The 19,613-nt window shown below is 57.1% G+C and overlaps 1 protein-coding gene across 4 annotated transcripts in view; it reads right to left on the bottom strand.

Annotated features, from left to right (window-relative positions):
* The window catches only part of RPS6KA2 (ribosomal protein S6 kinase A2), a 215,722-nt gene that overhangs the window by 58,592 nt on the left and 137,517 nt on the right, over window positions 1–19,613 (bottom strand). For all 4 annotated transcript variants that reach the window (XM_028494765.2, XM_007107822.4, XM_007107823.4 and 1 more), the window contains exons 4-8: window positions 15,696–15,776; window positions 13,661–13,740; window positions 10,748–10,854; window positions 7,613–7,650; window positions 5,080–5,222 (exon numbers count right to left, since the gene is read on the bottom strand). In XM_028494765.2, coding sequence (XP_028350566.1) covers window positions 5,080–5,222; window positions 7,613–7,650; window positions 10,748–10,854; window positions 13,661–13,740; window positions 15,696–15,776 — 449 coding nt within the window. The remainder of the gene's footprint in view (window positions 1–5,079; window positions 5,223–7,612; window positions 7,651–10,747; window positions 10,855–13,660; window positions 13,741–15,695; window positions 15,777–19,613) is intronic.

Genomic DNA, 19,613 nt, shown 5'->3' with positions numbered 1-19,613 from the left:
ACCACGAGCACACCGTACCATACCACGAGCACACCATGCCACGAGCACACCATACCATACCATGAGCATGCGATACCGTGAGCACGCCATACCATACCATGAGCACGCCATACCATGAGCACGCCATACCGTGAGCACGGCATACCGTGAGCACGCCGTACCACGAGCACACCATACCATACCACGAGCATGCCATACCACGAGCACGCCGTACCATGCCACGAGCATGCCATACCACGAGCATGCCGTACCATACCACGAGCACGCCACGCCATACCATACCACGAGCACACCATACCACGAGCACGCCATACCACGAGCACACCGTACCATACCACGAGCACGCATACCACGAGCACGCCATGCCACGAGCACGCCATACCATGAGCACACCGTACCATACCACGAGCACGCCATGCCACGAGCACGCCATACCATACCACGAGCACGCCATACCATGAGCACACCGTACCATACCACGAGCATGCCATACCATGAGCACACTGTACCATACCACGAAGACGCCATGCCACGAGCACGCCATACCATACCATGAGCACGCCATACCATGAGCACACCATACCACGAGCACGCCATACCATACCACGAGCACACCGTACCAGGAGCACGCCATACCAGGAGCACGCCATACCATGAGCACGCCGTACCATACCACGAGCACGCCATACCACGAGCACGCCATACCATACCACGAGCACGCCATGCCACGAGCACGCCATACCATACCATGAGCACGCCATACCATGAGCACACCGTACCATACCACAAAGACGCCATACCACGAGCACACCATACCATGAGCACGCCATACCATGAGCACGCCATACCACGAGCACGCCATACCACGAGCACGCCATACCATACCACGAGCACGCCATACCATGAGCACACCGTACCATACCACGAGCATGCCATACCATGAGCACACTGTACCATACCACGAAGACGCCATGCCACGAGCACGCCATACCATACCATGAGCACGCCATACCATGAGCACACCGTACCATACCACAAAGACGCCATACCACGAGCACACCATACCACGAGCACGCCATACCACGAGCACGCCATATCACGAGCACGCCATACCACGAGCACGCCATACCATACCACGAGCACGCCATGCCACGAGCACGCCGTACCATACCACGAGCACGCCAGACCGCGAGCACGCCGTACCATACCACGAGCACGCCAGACCGCGAGCACGCCGTACCATACCACGAGCACGCCAGACCGCGAGCACGCCGTACCATACCACGAGCACGCCAGACCGCGAGCACGCCGTACCATACCACGAGCACGCCAGACCGCGAGCACGCCGTACCATACCACGAGCACGCCAGACCGCGAGCACGCCGTACCATACCACGAGCACGCCAGACCGCGAGCACGCCGTACCATACCACGAGCACGCCAGACCGCGAGCACGCCGTACCATACCACGAGCACGCCAGACCGCGAGCACGCCGTACCATACCACGAGCACGCCAGACCGCGAGCACGCCGTACCATACCACGAGCACGCCATGCCACGAGCACGCCGTACCATACCACGAGCACGCCAGACCGCGAGCACGCCGTACCATACCACGAGCACGCCAGACCGCGAGCACGCCGTACCATACCACGAGCACGCCAGACCGCGAGCACGCCGTACCATACCACGAGCACGCCAGACCGCGAGCACGCCGTACCATACCACGAGCACGCCAGACCGCGAGCACGCCGTACCATACCACGAGCACGCCAGACCGCGAGCACGCCGTACCATACCACGAGCACGCCAGACCGCGAGCACGCCGTACCATACCACGAGCACGCCAGACCGCGAGCACGCCGTACCATACCACGAGCACGCCAGACCGCGAGCACGCCGTACCATACCACGAGCACGCCAGACCGCGAGCACGCCGTACCATACCACGAGCACGCCATGCCACGAGCACGCCGTACCATACCACGAGCACGCCAGACCGCGAGCACGCCGTACCATACCACGAGCACGCCAGACCGCGAGCACGCCGTACCATACCACGAGCACGCCAGACCGCGAGCACGCCGTACCATACCACGAGCACGCCAGACCGCGAGCACGCCGTACCATACCACGAGCACGCCAGACCGCGAGCACGCCGTACCATACCACGAGCACGCCAGACCGCGAGCACGCCGTACCATACCACGAGCACGCCAGACCGCGAGCACGCCGTACCATACCACGAGCACGCCAGACCGCGAGCACGCCGTACCATACCACGAGCACGCCAGACCGCGAGCACGCCGTACCATACCACGAGCACGCCAGACCGCGAGCACGCCGTACCATACCACGAGCACGCCATGCCACGAGCACGCCGTACCATACCACGAGCACGCCAGACCGCGAGCACGCCGTACCATACCACGAGCACGCCAGACCGCGAGCACGCCGTACCATACCACGAGCACGCCAGACCGCGAGCACGCCGTACCATACCACGAGCACGCCAGACCGCGAGCACGCCGTACCATACCACGAGCACGCCAGACCGCGAGCACGCCGTACCATACCACGAGCACGCCAGACCGCGAGCACGCCGTACCATACCACGAGCACGCCAGACCGCGAGCACGCCGTACCATACCACGAGCACGCCAGACCGCGAGCACGCCGTACCATACCACGAGCACGCCAGACCGCGAGCACGCCGTACCATACCACGAGCACGCCAGACCGCGAGCACGCCGTACCATACCACGAGCACGCCATGCCACGAGCACGCCGTACCATACCACGAGCACGCCAGACCGCGAGCACGCCGTACCATACCACGAGCACGCCAGACCGCGAGCACGCCGTACCATACCACGAGCACGCCAGACCGCGAGCACGCCGTACCATACCACGAGCACGCCAGACCGCGAGCACGCCGTACCATACCACGAGCACGCCAGACCGCGAGCACGCCGTACCATACCACGAGCACGCCAGACCGCGAGCACGCCGTACCATACCACGAGCACGCCAGACCGCGAGCACGCCGTACCATACCACGAGCACGCCAGACCGCGAGCACGCCGTACCATACCACGAGCACGCCAGACCGCGAGCACGCCGTACCATACCACGAGCACGCCAGACCGCGAGCACGCCGTACCATACCACGAGCACGCCGGACCGCGAGCACGCCGTACCATACCACGAGCACGCCATGCCACGAGCACGCCGTACCATACCACGAGCACGCCGGACCACGAGCACACCGTACCATACCACGAGCACGCCGTACCATGCCACGAGCACGCCGTACCATACCACGAACACGCCGTACCAGACCACGAGCACGCCAGACCACGAGCACGCCGTACCATACACCATACCACGAGCACGCCATGCCACGAGCACGCCATACCATACCACGAGCACGCCATGCCACGAGCACGCCATACCATACCACGAGCACGCCATGCCACGAGCACGCCATACCATACCACGAGCACGCCATGCCACGAGCACGCCATACCATACCACGAGCACGCCATGCCACGAGCACGCCATACCATACCACGAGCACGCCATGCCACGAGCACGCCATACCATACCACGAGCACGCCATGCCACGAGCACGCCATACCATACCACGAGCACGCCATGCCACGAGCACGCCATACCATACCACGAGCACGCCATGCCACGAGCACGCCATACCATACCACGAGCACGCCATGCCACGAGCACGCCATACCATACCACGAGCACGCCATGCCACGAGCACGCCATACCATACCACGAGCACGCCATGCCACGAGCACGCCATACCATACCACGAGCACGCCATGCCACGAGCACGCCATACCATACCACGAGCACGCCATGCCACGAGCACGCCATACCATACCACGAGCACGCCATGCCACGAGCACGCCATACCATACCACGAGCACGCCATGCCACGAGCACGCCATACCATACCACGAGCACGCCATGCCACGAGCACGCCATACCATACCACGAGCACGCCATGCCACGAGCACGCCATACCATACCACGAGCACGCCATGCCACGAGCACGCCATACCATACCACGAGCACGCCATGCCACGAGCACGCCATACCATACCACGAGCACGCCATGCCACGAGCACGCCATACCATACCACGAGCACGCCATGCCACGAGCACGCCATACCATACCACGAGCACGCCATGCCACGAGCACGCCATACCATACCACGAGCACGCCATGCCACGAGCACGCCATACCATACCACGAGCACGCCATGCCACGAGCACGCCATACCATACCACGAGCACGCCATGCCACGAGCACGCCATACCATACCACGAGCACGCCATGCCACGAGCACGCCATACCATACCACGAGCACGCCATGCCACGAGCACGCCATACCATACCACGAGCACGCCATGCCACGAGCACGCCATACCATACCACGAGCACGCCATGCCACGAGCACGCCATACCATACCACGAGCACGCCATGCCACGAGCACGCCATACCATACCACGAGCACGCCATGCCACGAGCACGCCATACCATACCACGAGCACGCCATGCCACGAGCACGCCATACCATACCACGAGCACGCCATGCCACGAGCACGCCATACCATACCACGAGCACGCCATGCCACGAGCACGCCATACCATACCACGAGCACGCCATGCCACGAGCACGCCATACCATACCACGAGCACGCCATGCCACGAGCACGCCATACCATACCACGAGCACGCCATGCCACGAGCACGCCATACCATACCATGAGCACGCCATACCATGAGCACACCGTACCATACCACAAAGACGCCATACCACGAGCACACCATACCATGAGCACGCCATACCATGAGCACGCCATACCACGAGCACGCCATACCACGAGCACGCCATACCATACCACGAGCACGCCATGCCACGAGCACGCCATACCATACCACGAGCACGCCATGCCATACCACGAGCACGCCATACCATACCACGAGCACGCCATACCACGAGCATGCCATACCATACCACGAGCACGCCATACCACGAGCACGCCATACCATGAGCACGCCGAAGGACCACCAGTCCGCGCTCTGCGTGTGGCCCCGCCGGTTCACCACCTCGGGCGCCATGTACTCGATCGTCCCGCAGAACGAATAGGCTCTCTTGTCATGGTCAATGGCCTCCTTACTCAGCCCGAAGTCTAAAAGAGAAACGGCACACAGCGCTCAGTCTCCGGGCAGCACTTGGAGCCCTGGCTGCCCGGCCGGCGCACCTCCCGCCGCTGTCCTCTTGGGGCCGAGCTGCCCGCAGAAGCTGAGCCAAACCCGACACCTCCCGGTCAGCTTCTATAGGGACCCACACGTTCAGGAGTGCTTCCGAGGGCACCCAGAAACTGCATTCCTGACGCCCGACACCAATTCCCCGGGAGCCTGTTTTTAGCGGGACACCCTGGACGTCCGCGGCCCCAGTGGAGAGGCCTGCGGGGCTAGTCCGATGGAAGGGCAGGAAGAGGGCACTTGTTCTGAAAGAAAGGGCGGGAAAGGGGTTGCGAGCAGGAGGCCACTCGGGAAGGAGGTCCCCGGTGGGTGAGGCACGAAGGGGAAGGCAGACAAGTTGGACGGGGCTTCAGAGCATTTGCCATGGGGTATCCTCCCCTGGACCTGGTCCACAAAACCTTCAGCCAAGGCCGCCATCCTCCAATGCCCGTGTTACTGCACCCAGTGGATGAAGGACACAGTGAACACACTGGTTCTAAGATTACAGAGCCCCCCAGGTTCGCCATCTGTGAGTTTAAGGTTGACCTCCCTCCTTCCCGGGGCCACGTGAGGACCCAGTGAGCTCACGGCTAAGTGAGGGTCTCCGGCACGCACGCAGGTCTGCTCCCTCTCGCTGCCGGAGTGACTCACTCGGCACGGCAGGGTCTCGGGGCTTGTTTGTAATTTACGCCTGGCCAAGATGACAAGCCGTTACAAATGACTAACTTGGGGTCACTAATAAATAACAGAGGCCACAATGACTAAAACAGAGGAAGCCAAAACTCTGTAATATGCCACATGGACCTAACGTGGTGGCTCACGCTTATTCCAGCTTCCTCTGTAGGCGTGAGATTTTATATAATACACGTGCAGCTCCTTGCTCAGCAGAGAAAACCGGTCAAGTACTAGCAGAACCTTCAATCTCCACGAAATGCCACGCTGGCACTTCTGAACTGCCTTAACCAGTTGCAGAAGTCAGGTTAACTTTCTCAGCTTGTTAAGGGTTAATTTCTTCTGCTGTTCTACACGTGGGAAGGCACAGAAGGCCCCAGCAGGTCAAGCTGGACTCAGTGCGGGGGGCAGGTCCCACCAGCAGACACGGCGGACGCCCTCGGACCTGTGCAGCCCCTGCGGGGAGGTCGCCGTCTAAAGGGTCTGTCAGATGAGTGCCATGCTCTTGTGCATAATTCACGAGGAATTTAAGAAGTCTCACTGTTTGATATTAACGAGCAGTAACTGTCAATTGCTCTGTGCACTCTGCTGGGACTGGGGGTCCATCAAGAGCGGGGTGAACCAGCCCAGAGAAGGGAACAGGCAGCAGGGAGACCAGACGGCGTGGGGCTGATGGAGCAGAGGACAGGAGGCTCTGAAGACAGAACGGGGTAGAGCAGGTGCCCCGCCCAAGCAGAGACAGCTGCCACTGGAGGTGGGGGGGGGGCATTCACGCCGAGACAGACCGCTGGTGGACACGCGGAGCGGGTGTGAGTGGGGACCGGGCCCCGGCCAGCGGGGGGCCAGAGGAATGGCCCCCAGAGACGTCCACGCCCCAACTCTGGAACCTATGAATAGGTCACCTTACCTGGCAGAGGGGGCCCTGCTGTATCTCGAGAAGGGAGGTTATCCCGGGGCGCCAGGATGAAAGCACAATAAGCACACGGTCCTTACGTGGACTTGGGGGCAGAGGCCAGATTCAGAGAGAGACCGGGGTGCTGCCCGCTGGCTCTGAAGGAGGAGGATGGGGCCGTGAGCCCAGGGAAGCGGGCAGCCAGAGAGGCGACAGGACCATCCTCCCCTGGAGCCTCCACAAAGGAGTGCACCCCTTTTGATCTTGGCCCCGTGAGACCTGTTTTGGACTTCTGGCCGCCAGAGCTGTTAAGGTGATGAGCTGATGCTGCTTTGAGCCCCCGAGGTTGGTGATTGTGACCCAGCAAGAGGAAACTAGCGCAAGCGGGTGCCACGGAACAAGGGGGCCAGTGCTCGTTCTGGCTGAACCGGGGCAGTGGGGAGGGGTCTGGGGGTTCAGCGGGGAGGTCGCCCTGCAGACACGCTAGGATGAGATTCTTGGACAAAACATCCAGGGACACTGAGAGTCAGCAGGAAAGGCGCCAGAAGGGTCTGAAGTCAGAGGGCGAGAAGGAAGGAGGGCCGACCTGGGAAGCGTGGGCATCCCCGGGAAGACACACACCAACAGAACTAAGCCACGGCCACGGGGGAGGCAGCCCTGTCTGCACACGCTGGTGTGATGAGAGAGAGGGCTTTGGCTCCGAGTCGGCCCCCAGGTACCAGGGCCGCCAGGGCGACGTCAACGGTCGGTGGCGGGTGGAATTGTACAAACCTGTGATCTTAATATGTCCCTCTTCGTCCAGGAGGATGCTGAAAGAAAGGGGAGGAAAACAGATGCTTTAAAAGAGACGAGACACGTGGAAGGGCACGGAGACCCCAGGGGAGCCGCCCAGGCCCTTGGGCAGCAGTCTCCACGCCGGCTGGGGGGCGGCAGGTCACCTGCTGTTCGCAGACGTGGCCGTCAGACCACTGCTTCCCTGGTCCGCAGCTTCTGCTGGGTCAGGAGCATAGGCACGTCCGCGGTGTGTGGGCTGCAAAGCGCACGCCCGTGTTCTTCTCGAGCCCAGGGGAAGGTCTGGGGACCCCCAGGCTGTCTGTCCTGCATGAATGGGCCCGAGAGGGTCCGCGAGTGCCCTGGCCTGTGCAGACGCAGAGCTGCTCAGAGGGGACTTCCTGAACCCAGGCGGGCCCTCGACGGCTAGAGCCCGCTCTTCTGGCCAGACCCCTCCACGAGCCCCGCCTGGCGCTGGGGACCACCGCGACCTCCGGGGGAGTCTGTGACACCTCAGGCCTCAGCCCCCGGGAGCCATGCTGTGGGAGCCAGTCCCACGGGGTCCCTCCTGGTGCCCTGGGCCAAGCTCTCGGCGTGCCGGCGTCTGACGTCCACAGACGCCCCACGGGGAGCACTGGTCCTGCTCCTCCCAGCTCTCTGGAGTACGGCGAGGCTCACGCCCACGGGAGGGTGGAGGGAAAGTCTGCGGGGATAGACGCAGGCGAGCCTTCCGCGAGCCCTTCTCCAGCCCATCAGCCCACAGGTCCCCGGGGCTCCTGGCTGCCCTGTTTCTTTCTTTGCTGTAATTAAACTCTGTTCCACCAGCTCCTGGGAGGCGCCAGCCCAGATCTAAAGAGACCAGGACGTGGGCTGTGAGGATTAATATGTGGTACCTTAAACACATATGGGAAAGGAAGGAAGTTCTGACACAGGCTACCACATGGATGGACCTGGAGGACACCAGGCCGAGTGCAGTAAGCCAGCCACAGAAGGACAAATACTGTGCGATCCCACTTACACGGGGTCCTTAGAGCAGTCAGGTCCACAGAGACGGACGACAGAAGGGGGTGCCGGGGCTGGGGGAGGGCAGCGGGGAGTTAGTGTTTCATGGGGACAGGGTGTCAATTTTGCGGGATGAAAGAAGTCTGGGAGATGGATGGTGAAGACAGTTGCACAACAGTGTCAGTGCTCTTAACACGACTGAACTGTGCACTTGAAAATAGTCAAGGTGGTAAATTTTATGTCATGTTTAAATCTTACCACGTTTTAAAAAAATCTGCCATGGGAATAAAAATCATACCTACTATTTTACGGAAATGGGAAGGAAAAAGTTAGTGTATAATTAGATGACAATTTATAACGAAAGAAGCAAATGTTCTTATCTTTGCTTTTCAGTTATACTTAATCTTTGCCCAGAAGCGAGCAACTTTCAAGATTAATTCCCTACTAATTCTAATGGGCAACAAAATCCTTCTTCTTCAGTCCTGCAATTACATATCACTATTTTTAACTGGAAAGATCCCTCTGACCTTTAACTAGAGGGAGAATCGGGGTGCTGCCTTCATGGGGCAGAGCTCACAGCAGAGGTGAGCAGGTCAGCCGAGCTGGCTGTGACAGTGGCCTCAGCGCCTGTTTTCTGAAGGCGATGCTGAGTTTGCAGGACGTGGCTCTTACGGGGATACTCAGGAGAGGGCCTTTCACGGTTATTGAAACATCATTTACACGTGCAGCCAGTGATGCTCCACCCAGCTGGTGGATAAGCTGAAGCCGTGCGCGGGCAGCGCTTCCCTCTGGTCACAGGCAAATACGCTTTGCATCAGGGACGTACGCAACGTTCCTGGTCTCTAGGCAGACCCAGGCGTTTCCCTTAAACGACGGCCACTTCTCAGAGCAGAGTTTGCATTTTTCTCAGTTCCCTGCAGGTGAAGAAGTAAGGGACCAGGAACAAGGGCTGGGATCTACTTCCTGTGCCCTCAGGGCCTGGGCTGCCTTGTGCTCCAAGCCCTGGGGTCCCACCAGGCCCCACATATCCAGGGGCAGGCATGGACCTCAGTCTACAGGGGGACAGGGGGCCGTTACCAACCAACCACGCCACAGGCCAGAGGGAGAAAATCGTCAACTTCGCTGCAGGGACCACTGTCAGGTCAACCAAATGAACTTAAAACAGCATCCTCTAGACCCTTGCTTTTCAAGTGGATCCCTCCTAGTCTGTGCCAGCTCTACACAGAAAACAGCAGGAAAAAAACCTGAAATAAGCACATTATTATTTGGAGGCACTTAAAAAAAAGATTTAGACTCTGGATTAGCAGAACATCCTGGAAATAATATTACAGATGACCGTTGCCAAAGATACACAAATCTTATTGGAGTTTGGGCTGGGAATCTGGTGCCACTGTCTTTTAGAAACACTCAGAAAGGCTCATCTGACTCGTCACCTAGATATGGGCCTGTCGAGACAGCTGAAAGGGCTTTCCAAACCTGGAGGTGGAGATGGGGAAGAGACCGGCACAGAAGACACAAACTAGTGAGGAGGTGGCGTGTGAGACATTCCCAGTGCAGGATGGGTCCCACCTAAGGAGGGAGGGCAGGGGGTGTGGGAGGAGGAATGGTGGGCTGCCTACCTGCCCAGCCTCCCCACCTGCCCAGCCTCCACTACCTGCCCAGCCTCCCCACCTGCCCAGCCTCCACTACCTGCCCAGCCTCCCCACCTGTCCAGCCCTCTCCACCTGCCCAGCCTCCCCACCTGCCCAGCCTCCACTACCTGCCCAGCCTCCCCACCTGCCCAGCCTCCACTACCTGCTCAGCCTCCACTACCTGCCCAGCCTCCACTACCTGCCCAGCCTCCTCTACCTGCCCAGCCTCCACTACCTACCCAGCCTCCCCTGGACCACCGGCCCTGCCTCCCTTGGGGGGTGTTACGAGGGTCAGGTGAGAAAGGGCTGGGACCATCCCACACAAATCAGCACAAGCCACACCTACGTTTGGGCACCTTTCCAGGGGCGGGCAGGCGGAATCCCTGCCTGTGGGGTGCCAGCACCGGCATGGCCCCAGGCTATGGCCTCACTGGGGAATCAAGCACAGGGACAAGGCGACGTGGGCAGCAAGAGGGCCGTGCCTTGCCTTGTCCTCACTCACTTTTCTGGCTTCAGGTCTCTGTAGATGATCCCCAGACTGTGCAGGTGGTCTAAAGCCAAGGCCAGCTCAGCCAGGTAGAACTTGACATCCTCCTCCGTGAACATCACCTGGCAGGAGAGAGAACAAGACTTCAGCCTGCTCTGTGGCTGCCGGCTTTAAAGACAGAAGCACTCAGCCCCACGAAGACTCCGCTCCGCTCTGCAGACCGCGGCCCCCAGACAAGGCTCTTCCGACTCCTCCGATGGAAACATGAGTTCTCAGCAAAGTTTGAGGACCAGCGAAGGGGAGGGGGCACTCCTCACAAAGCGACTCGGCCTTGTGGGCGGAGCCCCGGGCAGAGTTCCCTCCGACCTTTCTTGCCCCACAAACCATGCAGCTCTGGAGTGTATTTCCGGGTTTATGTTTTAATATGCGTGCTTCTGATGTAACACTTTAATACAAAAAACTAAACCACGCTGTGAAGGTCTGATATAAACAGGCCTGAAGGATTTACTGAGAATACGTCTCAAATTTCATCCCCTCCTCCCTTCAAGTTCACCTCTTCACCCCTTGGGTTTATGCAAACTAGGAACTGCCATCTCCCCAGAGTGGGACGAGTCCTACCAAATACAAGCCACCCGTGTAGCATCGGTGGGGGCCCCTTGCCGGAGAGGCTGGTGGGAGAGGGACCCTGGTTTAGTTAAAACACACACGAGGCCATGGCAGACCTCAAGGTCACTGTCTCCTACCGTTTCCCCGTCCCTGCGGTTGTGGGAACCAGCATGTAACTTTGTAGTCACCTCCCCGGCAGGCCAGATGGTACCAGAAACCATTCTTTACCCGCACCACGAGAAATGAATGTCACAGAGACTAGGAGTCCACGTCATGGCTGAATTCTCTCTGCAGGCAGACGCGTGCAAAATCAATACCTCATCAGAAGGTTGCCTGGGAAGCTCAGCGTCAGAGTAAAGGGCAATTTGGGGAGCTGAACAGTGAACACATCAGGCTAATGAAGGCGGAGCACATCCATTTCACAAAAGGGATGCCTCCCAGTGGGGGGGACGTGCACCCCAAGTCCTGGGTGACGTGTGGGTGCCACCAACCCTCGCTGCCCCTCTGGCCTCTGGAACCTCCTGTTCTGTCTTCCACGCTCGACCGGCACCTTTCCTGGCTGGGTATTTCTTTTCTGAGTTGGTTGGCATACCCAGTGGGCTTCCCTGTGAGAAGGATTTCCCTGTAGGAAATCCTGCTGGCTGTCGAATTCTCTTTGGCCCGACTTTCTCCATCCCTGCACATAACCACACAGGCACGTCCACAGCTTAGCGCTCAGGGGCGGCCGTATTACTCTCCTTGGCCGCTCTTAGGGCACAGATCTGCGTGGCCTCCAAGTGCAAATGGCAAAGGGTTTCTCTATGGGAATGAAACACCCATGGATGTGAGTTCTTGAAGGCAGTCAGTACGGAGACCGACACACACAAGGATGTTGTCTAGTGGACTCGGTGAAGAGGATGGAAGGGAAACACCTTTTTTACATAGGGTTAGGGTTAGGGCATCATTCATTTCCTGGGTTTCTGTGAACTCTGAGACCCTGTTGAGCCCAGGCTGGACAACTTCACTTCTACTCTGAAATAAAGGGTCCTGTGGGTACCTTGCGTGTTGCCTTTTTGGTCAAGAAGCCCAACAACAGGGTGTGTCAGACTGGATGCTGGACAGACCAACCCCCAGTGGCCTGACTTCCTTCGGCCGGGGTGGGAGGGTGGGGGGAAGGGAGTAAATCAATAGGCATCAGATGGGAAACTGGCCGAGGTCAATGATTCGCCATCTTTGGAAACGTGCGCTCAGCTGTGAGGCAGGTTAAGGGACCAGAGACCTGATCCAAAAGGGCTTTTGGAGAACTTGGATCTGAATCCTCCAGCCCGTGCTTTCAACCTGTATCGCCAAGAGTCCAATACATCAATTGTGCCATTGCCCGAGGGACCGTCAGGAAACAGAGGGAGAGAGCAGCCCGAGGTCCTGGGGACCTCACTGCCCCTCCACCTTGACTGATTGCACTTCGGAGTTTCACGCAGGACGGAGGGATCTCCTGCTGTAAAAGTGGGCGGTGAGGAAAGGGGGAGGGCAGCCCGAAGCCCCTGTTACAGCCCAGTAAGAACCCCGGTGCCGGGTGAGGTTGCGTCAGAAGGGCCGGGAAGCTGCTGTTCTGTGCACTGCGTCAACACGCCGTCACCTTCATCACGCTCTCTTCCGTATGAAGGAAACTGCACAGAATCATCAGGCTTCAAAGCCTGGCATTATCACTGCCTCGAGCAGGATGCTGGGTTTTCCATCCCATGAAGCAGGGGCCAGAGAGCTTTCACGCTGCGCTGCAAGCCATCCTGCAAAGTTCCTAAGTCAGGTAGTGCGGGTCAAGGACAAGCCCTGGGGGTCATGGAGCGCTCACGGGTGAAGTCCTGATTAGACGCACCCAAGGCCCCTCCCAGGACGTGTGGTCAGCGTGTTAATAGTGTCTTCCTACGGTGGAAAGTGAAACGTTGTGAAATAAAGCCTTCCCTACGTAACATAAATCAAGTTTCCATCTGCTCTACACACGGAAGGTTCTAGAGCTCCACGGGGGTCTTGGGGAGAGTCCGTTTTCTTAAGATCTTTCAAGGACAACAGATTTCTTCTCTGTGTGACTTGTGAGACATCTTTAAAACACGTGCACACACCACACGCCACACGCTCTCACGCCACATACGTACACACACACACCACGCACACTTACACATACACACGCCACCCACCACACACACGTGCGTGCATGTACACGCACTTTCACAATTCTCTTGCACCCACACCACACACACACGCACGTACACGCACCCGCCCCCGCCGCCCCGTGCTCTCCTGTCCCTCGAATTCTAGGCAGAAACCCACAGCCTGCACCCCGCGTACCTCTTTGGAGAGCCTGGTGAAGAGGTCTCCTCCGCGCAGGAAGTCCAGAATCAGATAGAGTTTTCCCTCCGTCTGGAAGGCTGCGGAAGGAGAGAGTTGAGAGCATTTCGGCGTCATGGTCCCCTGCGGTGGACATCATTCCCCTGGGTCCAGGCTCTGAGTGCAAAGAGCCCGTCTCTCGTTGGCTCAAACAATACCGCGTAGCCTGTAACCCTGGGCCACTTCGGAAACAGGACTGGGGCCGGGCTGGAGGCCGCACAGCGGAGCGAGGGCAGGACTCGGGGAAGGGAGTCGACGGTGGTGAGTTCTGTCCCTCTCACTTTTATTCATGGTCTGGAGGTTATTTCTCCTCCTCTCCCCACCCCCACCCGTTCCTTCTTTTACGGCTGCGCTGGGGACGCGTCGGCCCAGCTACCCGTACCTGGCGGCAGCAGCGCTTGTGCTCTCAGTTTGGTCCCTGAGGGCCACCGTTGCGGGCGGGGAGTTCACGGCTCAGGCCCCGCCCGCCACTAGCAAGGGCACGCCTTGGTCAAGGGGGGGGACGGTGCATGCGCGTGCGGCGCAAGGGAAACTGACCACCGTGGCTACTGGAGGGTCAGTTCAACGTGCCCGCTGGTCTGGCACGTGGCATCTGTTTTACACACAAAGGAAGGATGGCTGGAAGGGGTGCTGACATCCCCACACACTTGGGAACTTTTCATTTTCTAAAAGTCAATGCCAGACGCACTGTAAATGTTGGGGTTTTAGAAACATAAAGGCTCTAACTAGAAACGCCTTCGTCAGAATTGTGTAAACCGCAGCGTGGATGGGTGCTCTGTCCTAGGGCTCGGCAGGCAGATGGAGGACAAGTATCTTTTGATCGACCACAGAGGTAACGTGGAGGACGCCTTTAAAAATCTCTGTAAGACCCCAGTTCTCAACCTCTTCAGAAAAACACCCGGGAAACCAACCGAAATGACAGCTGGATCGGATCTGACACCAGCGAATCAGCAGCGCTGAGGCGGCCGTGTGACAGAGGGGGGTCAGCCTGCCGCCACCGTTGGGATCTAAGGGCAGCTGCCCGTGGCCCGAGGGACACGGTCACCACGCGGCTGCCCGCAAGGTCACATCCATGTTGGCTCTTATTTTTTCTGAAAGGAGAGGCCACGCGCTTTCCAAACGGGACTTTCTAAACTGTCTTCTTAGGAGTATCACAAGTTCACGAGCAAAGAGCTCTGTCCTCCTGCCTTTGCGTGGGTTCATGCCTTCACACCCGACGTGGGTAGAAATCACGGACAGTCTCCCACAACTCTGCCCGCCCCCGAGCCCCTGTACCAACAAGGTACGGGATCTGTCCTTGTTCGGCCCAGCGCTTCGCCCACATTAATTACTCAATTAGGGCACAAAGCTGTAATGCAGTCTGCCATGACTCTGGAGCCACCACGTCATTATTTTTAATTTGAAGATTTCACTTATTGCTTCTCCAAGGAGATAAAACGGCAGAAAGCAAACGAAGAAGCCTTGTGTGGCATCGCAGATATGTGGCCTCAGAAATCAGAATTATTCCATCTGAGTCTCAGTTTTCTCTTGCGAAAAATGGAAACGATAGCCTACCTTGAAAGGCAGTTTTGAGGGCTCAAAGCGCTACCGTCTTTCAAATGCCTAAAATATAGTCTTGACTTAAAATGCAGGAGATGTTACCATTCTGGTTTAAAGAAACTATGGGGTCATAGGCACTTTACTCTGAAACAACACAAAAATATGTCATAGATTCACCCCATCTAGGTCGAGACATTTTTTAAAAACCACTTTCTCCATGCTGATAATTTAATTAAGGGTAACCTCTCGCTCCCTCAGATTCGGTTTTTCGAGATGAAAACAGGGCATCTTCCTCCCCCAGAGAAGAAGAATCGGAGGCTCAGGAACCCGGGGGAGAAAGCCCCACCCCAGATAGGGCCGCACGCTGAGACCAGGAATCTATGCCCATTTCCTCTGATTTGGGGGAGGGTTGGTCTAGGTCCTCTCAACAGTAGGGAATTTTTTTTCCTCCCTTTACCGTAATGAAGCTTCACGATGAAAGGGTGATTCACTTCTGCCAAAATGTCTCTCTCCATCTTCGATCTGACTCGGTCCCGAACTGCAAGACAGAAAAACCGAAGGCTTTCAAAGGCAGGACGTGAAACACAAGACCTTAGATGTAAATAGTCTCCCCCAACTTTTTGTTACAAACTTTTTCAAACATATACAGAAGTTGAAAGAGTAGGCTGAATGACCACGTCTAAGTCCTCCACCTAGATTCAACAACTGCTTACGACTGCCGCCCTGAAGAACGTTCCCCGTCGTTCCATAATATCATCTAACAGCTGATGCATATTCCAGTCCTGCCCGCCCTGCCATGTCATTTACAGATGTTATTTTTTCCAACCTCGGATTCGGTCAAGGTTCACACGTTAGATCTGGTTGTTATATTTCCTTATTCCTTTTGCTTCTAGAATACAACGGTCCCGCATCTTCCCGCACCCCCTGTGCTTTTTGTGGGCTTTTTGGTTAAGTCCAGGTCAGTTTTCTTGTAGACTGTTCCTAGGTGTGTCTGATTGTTTCTTTACTGGTTGCTCTAACTCCTATATTTCTTATAAACCGAGGTTAGGTCTGGAGGCTTTATAAGGCTGAGGCTAAACATTTTTGGCAAAAATACCTCCCGGGGGATGCTGCAGGCCTCAAGGTGCAGCAGATGGGGGCAAGGTGCCGCGTTACCCTTGCTCAGATCGCAAAATTCCGCTGGGTCAAGGTGGCAAGTCATCAGCCTCTCACTGCAAAGATGTGTACATCCCCTTGTAAGTGACAAATAACCTGAGGGGCGATATTTCGGTATGGAATGACCCGTGGGTTCCCTTACAATCCTTCATCCGTTAGCTTACGTACATGATCCTTGCTAATACGGATCAAGGATGCTTGAGTCATTTAGGGTTACAAAATGGCAATGTTCTCATTTCTGATGGGACTAGAAATCAAGAGGAAAACCCCTTCTCTTCCTCTTCCTGAGGATAACTATGGATTATGGATTTTTTAAAAAAATGAGTGTGTTATAACCAATTACAGTATTACTCCTTTCAGTGATGACATTGCCTAAAGTTCAGCCGTCTGGGAATACAGATGGGATTAGTTTTGAGGAAAAAATAAACAAAAAAACAAACAAAATCACCACTTGAGAATAAGAACAACTCCAAGATTCCACAAGCAAATTGGTACACCCAGGGCCATGTCCGAGTGACGTCCTACGGCCCCGCGTGTGTGAAGGCAGAAACTTTCCTCAAATATTCCTGAGTGTGACAAGTATGATGAATATCACCATACGGACCAGGTATTTAAGTCGTTCATACTTTGGTCTTAGGATATGTACTTTTAAAGTTTTATTTAAAAAGTCCTTCCCAAAGGATGGCTATAATAATAATAAAGAAAAGAAGCACAAAAAATGGAAAATAACAAGCGTGGGTGAGGATGTGGAGAAGTTGGTGGGAATGTAAAATGGCGCAGCCGCTGTAGAAGACAGTTTGGCAGCTCCTCACAAAGTTAAACACAGAACTACCACGTGACCCAGCAATTCCATTCCCCAAAGAACTGAAAACAGGAATTCCCACAGGTACTGGACACCCACATTCACAGCAGTAGTGTTCCCAAGAGGAAAAAGATGGGAGCGACCCAGGGGTCCACCGATGGACGCCTGAATAAGCAAAAGGGAGTTTGTCCACGCAATGGGCTGTCACTCTGCCCTAAAAAATAAAACTCGGACACACGCCACAGCAGGGATAAACCTTAAAAACACTACACCAAGCAAAGTAAGCCAGACATCAAAGGACAAATACCACATAATTCGACTTACATGAGGTCCCTGGAGAAGTCAAATTCATAGAGACAGAAAGTAGAAGGGTAGGTGCCAGGGGCTGGAGGAGGGAAGTGGGGAACTGTTTAATGGGGACAGAGCTTCTGCCTGGGATGATGAGAAAGTCTGGGGTATGGACAGCGGTGATGGTTACGCAACGTTGCAAATGCACTTGCTAACACCACTTACAGATGGCTCAAGTGATGGCTACCCTATTATGTATATTTTATCGCAGTTAAGGAGAACCGAAGTCCCTCCTGTCCCCGGGCCCCAGGACAGTCTCCCGCGTTCTGCTCCATGCCTGGTTTCCTCTTTCACACCCAGGTGGTCAGCCTCCCCGGGGCCCACCTCTGCTTCGGTGCCCTGGCCGCCCACCTTCCCGGCGGGGCTGGGCCTGAGAGCCCGGGGCCCGCGGCCTGGAGCACGCACACCCGGCTCCGTCTCTCCCAGCGCACGGGTGGCTCCCTGCTCAGCTTCCTCCTCTGTAATCTGGGGTGAAGGTGGTACCCGCCTCACGGGGTCGTGACGAGAACAGCGGGTAACGTGTGAGCACGACGGTGCTGGTCCCACAGCCAAGGCCACGCCTGCGCTGGGGTCACTTTACTGCCTAGTAAGTGGAGTCAGCTTCACCGCATGACAAGAGGCAAGGGCTCTTCCCTGATCTTCCTCTCTGCCCTGATGCTTGGCCGCTCCCGGTCCGATACAGGCCCCATGACTGCAGTGGCCCCGGATCCCCGAGACGCTGGAAGGGCCGAGCACACAGGACGCAGAGCTGCCCCGGCAAGCGGAGTCTGGGGGCCGCAGTGTGAAGAGGGAGCAGGGGAGCCTCCCGAGGGCTGTGTGCCCGGGGGAGCGGGGGCCAGGGGCCCGGGGAAGCCTCCACGGGTGCCACCTTCAGGGGCCCCGGCAGGGCAGCAGCCCCTCCGCTGGGGACGCAGCCATGACTGCGTTCACCCCCGGAGGGAGGCGAGACGCCGGGCGTGCGATGGGGTCGCTGAGCAAAGACCCGAGGAGAGGTCGGTGTCTCTGGGTGGCTTTCGGGGTGTCGTTTAAGAAGTTTTGAAATGCTTCTTAATTAAAACACATTTCATCTATTCATTCTTTAAAAAAGTAGTTTATGGCATAGGCAAAAATAAGGGTCTGTTATTAAACACGACTGCAGCCACACCAGAGAGAACGTTTCATGGCAGCCTCTGTGCGGCTCCATCAGGACACGACCCCAACACCAGCTTATCCCCTGGCAGCTCTTGCCGTGGACGCCCCAGCACGGCCGCCACGTAGGAGAATGAACAAAGGGGGCAGATGCAGAGAATTCAGAGGCAGACGGTACAAGGCATCCCTCCATTTCCTGTCTATCCCGAGTTACAGGTCCCAGTGGCTCTGCCAGGGAGAACAGCAGAGAAGGGGTTGCAGGAGAGCCAACAGAAGCAAAAGCTTCTGTTATTCATTCAATAAAAGACGCAGAGGATGCCAGCTAAAGACCCGGAAGGAAGGAAGGAAGGAAGGGGGATCCGAAAGACGTCTCTCCAAACACGTGCGCAGGCTGAGAAGGGGACCTTGGGTGGGACAGGGTCACAGGAAGGAAGGGGGGATGCGCCAGTGACAGGGGCCTGGGGCCGCCCCTCCCAACCCCGGCTGACAAGACGCCTCTCTGAGCAGCTGCTGGGCGGACCCATGGGCTCCTCATGGCGGGAACCTCATCCGACGCAGCTCAGGCTCCTGTGTCCTTTGGCTCAGGGAGCGGAGCCGGCTGAGAAGGGACCGCGGGAGACAGTCTTCTGTCAGCCCCACGTACTGCCTCCCCCAGGCACGTCCTCTTCTGGGGAGAAGCCCTGGTCCACTCCCACCCCCATGACGTGATCTGGTGAAGCAGGTGGCAGAGGACCGGGACACCGTGTTCCTACCCCCATCTTGCCATCTCCTTGCAAAGCTCACTCTTTGACTTTGGTTAAGAAAATCTAAAAATCCTCTAAATGGGATTGATGTTATTATCACTGAGTTCAGACCTCTTTGGAATGAAAAACACTGCTTAGTGTTACTTACATATCTGAAGATACTCTCTGTAATGGAAGGCAAAGGCCATAATAAGCCTGG

Source organism: Physeter macrocephalus, chromosome 10, assembly GCF_002837175.3.
Source record: "Physeter macrocephalus isolate SW-GA chromosome 10, ASM283717v5, whole genome shotgun sequence".
In the NCBI taxonomy this organism is placed as follows: Eukaryota; Metazoa; Chordata; class Mammalia; order Artiodactyla; family Physeteridae; genus Physeter; species Physeter macrocephalus.
This window is presented reverse-complemented; position numbering and strand designations above follow the sequence as displayed.